The sequence below is a fragment of the Ceratosolen solmsi genome, unplaced genomic scaffold (assembly GCF_000503995.2).
Source record: "Ceratosolen solmsi marchali unplaced genomic scaffold, CerSol_1.0 scaffold10, whole genome shotgun sequence".
Classification (NCBI taxonomy): Eukaryota; Metazoa; Arthropoda; class Insecta; order Hymenoptera; family Agaonidae; genus Ceratosolen; species Ceratosolen solmsi.
The window spans coordinates 24,847,579-24,854,482 of record NW_011948412.1 but is presented as its reverse complement, the minus strand read 5'-3'; the positions used below and the strand labels follow the sequence as shown (position 1 = coordinate 24,854,482).

General features: G+C 22.6%; 1 protein-coding gene across 1 annotated transcript in view; it reads right to left on the bottom strand.

Annotated features, from left to right (window-relative positions):
• Positions 1-1,639: 1,639 nt before the first annotated feature.
• Positions 1,640-6,904, bottom strand: part of LOC105363123 (putative inorganic phosphate cotransporter) — a 6,544-nt gene continuing 1,279 nt past the window's right edge. Inside the window, exons 3-10 of the mRNA XM_011500728.1 lie at positions 6,867-6,904; positions 6,358-6,463; positions 4,614-4,698; positions 4,205-4,425; positions 3,708-3,854; positions 3,212-3,344; positions 2,487-2,728; positions 1,640-1,948 (exon numbers count right to left, since the gene is read on the bottom strand). The exon at positions 6,867-6,904 is cut by the window's right edge and continues 16 nt beyond it. Of these exons, the coding sequence (XP_011499030.1) occupies positions 1,796-1,948; positions 2,487-2,728; positions 3,212-3,344; positions 3,708-3,854; positions 4,205-4,425; positions 4,614-4,698; positions 6,358-6,463; positions 6,867-6,904 (1,125 nt within the window). The 3' untranslated portion in view covers positions 1,640-1,795. The remainder of the gene's footprint in view (positions 1,949-2,486; positions 2,729-3,211; positions 3,345-3,707; positions 3,855-4,204; positions 4,426-4,613; positions 4,699-6,357; positions 6,464-6,866) is intronic.

The following is a 6,904-nucleotide window of genomic DNA, read 5'->3' as shown; positions in this document are numbered from 1 at the left end:
TTAGAATTATAATATACCTTTTCTTGAATATAGAGGAAGCACAGTGTTTTGATTTCACAAATTAAAAAAAATACTATTATTATGATAAAGGATTTAATATTTATTAAGGGTTTAAAATTATTACAAAAATAAGTAACGGTAAAATCGTTATATAAATATAATAAATGAGAAGTCAGATTTTCATAATGATTGATCATTACATTCTATATACTTTCATTTATACACAATCATCGAAATTAGTAATTTTTTAATGCAAATAAACAGTATTTTTTAATGTATTGTAAAACTATTATAAAGGAACTAGATTAGAATGAAAACTATAAAAACATACATACTTTATATTTGATTATACAAATTTTTAATTATAATTTGTGTCTCATTTTCAAATATTAAAATATTATCAAGTCAATATTTTACATTTTTATATAGTTTTTATATACTTTAATTATTTTTAAAAATTGTAATTAAAACTTTGTATTTGCTGTTAGATAAAATTTGTATAATCATTTATTTACATAATAAACACCTACTTTTTATTGTATTTACGTAAAATATTTTGTAATTACTTGAATATCATAATTTGAAATATTCAATAGAGCATGTCTTTTGCTAAAAGCTTTTTATTATTTCTAAAAAGAATCGTAAATGCAATATAAATCATCTGAAAGGAAAAAAATAATGTGAGATATCAAAATATTTTACAATATGCTTTCATGCATAGCAATTTCTAAATATAGGAATACTTTTTATATTAAATGAAAGTAAAAATAAAATAAAAGATACCCAAAGAAAAAGACAATATTATAACGCCATATATGCGATCTTATGCAATTTAATAATATATGCATAAATGCAAGAAATATCATCAAGGAATTAAATGTGTCAATTGAAAAGAAAATATAATTAAGAAAAATTTTAAGAGTAAACAGAGAAATTAACAAGTCACTACAATATAATATGAAAAAAATTAATCTGAATAGATTATTATATAAAATAAATTATATAAAAATGTTATATATCATGATCATATAGTAATATACAATAATGAACTATTATAGTCTTAACATCAAGGAAATACTAATATTAAAATACTTTGATAGAATCTATACATATAAAAAAATAAAAGATTGTGATATAACCAACAGGCTAAATTGATTTTATAATAAATATATAATTATTCCAGCGGTTTCAAAATTAAAATGTAAATAAATTAAGTTTTTTAAAAAATAATTATTGATTTATGTATTATCTTTTTCTTCGAGATAAACTATACATAAGAATAACGCATTATCATTCAATCTCAATTATCAGATCGTTCATTTAATTTATTTTTTAGAAATCTTTATAGAATTCTAATATTTTTCTAAAAGAAGAATAATTAATTTTATTAGTAAAAAAACTTATTAAATATTATAAAATGTATAATTAATTTTTGTATTGAATTTTCAATCTTGAAGAATTAAAGTTTCATAATTTATTCTTAAAAAGTATTGTGCAAAGTTGTTAATAAATTGTAAATATTACAATACTCAACAAATTTTTTAAAATATACAATGTAAATATTCATAAAAAATAAAATTTTCATATGTTTAATATATTTATTGTAAACATTAAAAAATTCTCAATTAATAATATACTGTATGATTGCTTCATCAAATTAAAAATTTTTTTATGAGATAATAAATTTTGTTTCAATCTATTACTGAAAGTCCACTAGTTATATTATTGGTTTTTGTACGACACACTTTCAATTAAAGTATAAATGAGACATGAAGGACATATTCAAGCAACAGTTTTACAGTCTTTCATTCTCATCATCTTCATGTTGTTCTTTCTTATTGTTCCACGGTTGAATATCGGTCGATCCGAAAAGCCAGAACAATATTGTCGCCGACGTAAACACGATCGATGAGATCCAAAATATGATTCGCCATTCTTCAAGTCCATTCTAAATATTAAAGAATATAATTTAATATTAAGAATTATTATGTATTTTCATATTTACTTACAACAATTGGACAAAATCTATTTTTAATTTTAAGAATAAAACAATTAGTAAAAAAAATTAATTCTCCATTTGAATATTTTTATAATTAAAAGTATATATAATATAATATAATTGATAATTAAAAATATCAAAGCATTTATTATACTGCAAGACATTAAAGAGGAGCGAGTACCTATGTAATTTTTACTATTCGTTAATTTTAGAATTCTATATAAACGAGATAAACTTGAGATTTTATTTATAAATAGAATGTAATATAATGCTACTCAAAAAATTGTATAAAATTGTCCTTTGTATCTGTGAGCTTAAGTATAATGACAAAACTACATTGTATTTTATTTTGCAAATAAATGTGATTAAATATTAATTTCGAAATAATATGTGCTACGATGGTTCTTAATTTTTAAGGGACTATCCATAAAAAATATACTATTTAAATCTTTTAAATTTGAGATGTAATTCTTTATATATTCCTTACATGTTCATTGGTAAGAACACCAATAATTGCCGGAATAATGAATCCAGAGAAACTACCAATAGTATTCATAATTCCATATAATGAACCGGCAAAATTAGGTGCTAAATCCTGGTGATTTTGAAGATTTGTTTGACAAGCGGCACCGTTAAAAGTTAATGCAAGGATCATCATTGATACCGCCAGCATTCGATCGCAGCCAGCGTAAGTCATCAAAAGAAGACAAACAGCAGGACCCACATGAGCTAAAAAATTTCAATAACCGTCAACATTTTACTGATTGTAATGAATTTCTGCTTTATTTATGTAAGTTATAAAATAAGATCGATGAAAGAATAACAATTATTTCATCGATATACAAATCGCATGTTAAATATATAAAATATAAATAAATAATAATAATAAAAGTAAATAATTATTTCATTGATTTGTTATTGATGACATTATAAAATAAAAATTTAAAAAAATATTATTTGTAATGAATACCATAATTATACTAAGATTTTCAATTTGATCAGATAATTTACTAACTATATTTCATAATAACATAATAATAACATAATAATGGCTAAACTCACCGAAGTTTCATTTTATTATTGATTACTGGAATTTTATTGGAACTACTTAAATACTTATTATTGAATAACAAATATAAAATTAATCTGGATCGTTTTCTAAATTTTAATAACATGATTATGGCATAATATGCTGAAGTTACAACTACTTACAGAAGATCATGAAAATACGACGCATCCATCCAAGAGTAAGAAGACTTTTTCTTCGGCAGTAATCACCTGCTGCAGCAAAAAATACACCGGATAAAAGCCGAGAAATGTAAGGTAGACCCGTCAATGCTCCAGCCTGCATTAAAAAAATTATATTGCCAATATAGCAGTATTTTAATTGTAATTTATTATAGTGATTAAAGATGTAACAAAAATTTAATTATGAAATTAAAATATTAAAAAGATCGATTAATTATTTCAATTATGTTTTTCTAATTAGACGTACTTTAATTGAAGATCATTATGATTTAATCATTTGTTTTTATAAATATGGCAAGGATATTAATATTATTTCAAACAACATAAATTCAGTAAACGATATTATTCCATGCATTTTCACAATTGACAATTTATGCATGATTTCATACATCTTTTAAATTAATAAAATTTGTAAATGACCTTATCTTTAATTTTAAAATAATGCACATTTTTAACATACATTTTTCATATCAAAACCTAAAACTTCTAATGTATATTTCGGTCCATTGGTGGAAATGAAATATATACCCCACATATTGGCAAAGTGGGCAAATAACAAAACCAAAAACGGTAATGAAGTGGCAATTGACTTGACAGGCAATTTTTTCTGAAAATATAGAAACATAATGTAAATTAATTTTTTTATATTTATTTTACTTGCAAAATTGATTAATTCTCTATTATCTTACTAGTTTTTTTTATTTTAAAGATGTAACTTCTAAAGATTTGATATTAGACAAGATAACCGCTGAGTTTTTAATATAATGAAAGTAAATAAAATATTTGTTTATGGCATTAAATTGACCGTAATATCCGGAAGATTTCCAGTACAATGAATATTGCTAATACCCATCATTTATACAACGACCATAGTTAATATTATTTATCGTTTTCAGAAATATTAGAAATTATGAAAATATTATAATACCATATAGTATTCTGATCGGGTATATTTACCTTTTGTTTACTAACAGAACTACCAATTTGTTCCTTAATGTACGTTTTTTCCTTTTCTGTAATTGTTGGATGTACATCTGGAGTGTCGTAAGCAAGATACACCCATAACAAATAAAAAATTAACATCAGACCACTTGTGATATAGTAAGCATTTTTCCAACCATATTCATGGATAATAATTCCACAGAGAGAAAGAGTCACAAATGTACCAAAAGGTCCACCTTAAATAAAAAAAATTTACAATTTTTTAAAATAACTTCACTCTTTAACTTAAAATTATTTTACAAAATTTTTTAACGCAATTATTTCGTACACCAGACGAATATTACTCGCTTTAAAGAACTTTGGATAAATATTTTATGTAAAAATTTGATTACAAAAATATTCTAATCGTGTTAATTAAAATTACCTTGCATTGTCCATACGAATATTCCTTTTTCACTTGGCGGAACCCATCTGGCAATCATAGCATGAAGGGCTGGATACACTGCACTCTGAAAAATATTTTTACAAGATAAAAATACTATAAAATCAATGTAATAAAATCATAAGATGACAGCAATAATCGTGTCACATGTAATAACATACCTATAATCACTAAAAAGTGCTCTACCTTATTACTAATCCAATATTTGCTTTATTTTGTAGAAACAATAAAATTACATTTATAAATGATAAATAATAAATAAATCTGGAATTCATTATGAAAATGTCACCATTATCAAGATAAGTAAAAATCTTATTGAATATGGAAACGGTTTAAATAAATAATTGTCTTTATGGCGTTCTTATTACTAAATATAACACGATAAAATAAAATGAATGAATTTCCAAATTCCATTGTCATTGCATTAATTCACACGACATATGCCATTAAATAATTAATAGCTATGCATTAACTCACAACATCTACGGAATGCACATCGTCCCATCAACTTTAGCTGTTATTTAAAAATGAAGAAAGACCCATTTGCTTATTTAAAAAGGGTTTTTCAAAATTTTAGAACAATATTTAGATTTTCATACATTTTAAAAATATGTAAATGTGAAATAATTAATAATTTAATGCAGTAAAAAGTATCATTGTATTATTTTAATTGAAAATAGAATTCATTTATAAAATTTTTATTTATTTAATATACTATAATTTATTTAAATTAAAATAATATTTATTTATAAAGTTGTTCAATTTTATAACAAGACCTTAATCATATAAAATGTTAATTAAAAAAAATTCAACTTTTTAAAAATTTACAATTAATATATAAAAAATTTACAGAACAATATTTATAGTTTCAAATAAGTCATATAATTTAAAACTCATAAAAAGCACTATCAAAATCTGTAACTAAAAGATAAATTTAATTTTCGAATCGTCTACTTTTATAAGTATGCATAATAATAAAAATCAATATTTCCAAACTTATTTTCTATATCTATTACATACAATTTAATACAATGTAAGCCGATAAACCAAGTTTTACAATTTTATGTAATTAAAAAATGATACCGATCAATAATTACAGCTATCCTAAATAAAAATACAAATTGAATAATTTTATTTGACCTCCTACTTCCAACGTTTCTTTACCAATAATCAATTATTATCAGAATCAAAATCATGGAAAACGAAAATGCCGATACACGTTCCTCTTAGAAAATAATCAAATATAATAAAAAATAAAGATATACCTTCTCATAAAATATGGTATAACGCTAAGGAAATTTATAATAAGAGCGATGTATATATATATATATATATATATATATATATATAAAGCATTATTAAATTAATTTGTGATTTTTATATTGTACAGATTTATTACATTTAAAGTAACAACAAAATATATATAATACTTATCTTTTTTTCGAAATAGTAGAATGAAATAATATAAAGAAAAGCGGGGAATAGTATTTTTTATTTTAAAGCAAATATAGAACTTTCACTACATTCGATTGAATTGTTGAAAAAATTTAAACCGATAACAGTAAATGAATAATAGACGTGTTGTTCATGATTTGATTAGTCGATAGAATTGTTTCTTTACTTGTAGTGATGGTGTCATGAATACGTCCTATTTGGACTAGTAATTAGCAATGTATCATACGTCGAAATTTATTGTAAAACTTGATAAAGTATTTTTCAGACTCACCCCGAAGAATCCCATACTAAAACGTAGTCCAAATACTACTAAATAATGAACTCCAGCCGCCCAAGGCATCAGCAAATTAAGTAACGCTGGTATTAACGTTGCGAATCTATCGAAAAAAATTTTTTTTAATTTTTCTTATATTATTCTATGGCAAAACTATACAGTCTTTATTAGAAGAGTAAATCTTTTTCTTGTATATGTACATATAAAATACATATTATATTCATAATTTTGACTTCAAAGAAACTACGGAGAATTTAATGTTTATTAGAATACAAATTTTCAATTGTATCTCAGACTAAAATGAAAAATAATAAGCTTAAAATATAAAATTTTAAATCATAATTAAATCATATTTAAATCATATTTAAAAATATAAAATATAAAATAGAAAATATAAAACATGTCATCTAAAAATCTTTATTAAAATATTAATCTTAAAATATTAATCATTATTAATTACTTAAAGAGAACAGTGAGAAATAGCTAATCAAAATTATCGTACTTACGCAACAACTTTGGACCCACCGAATTTCTCTGCGAGCAT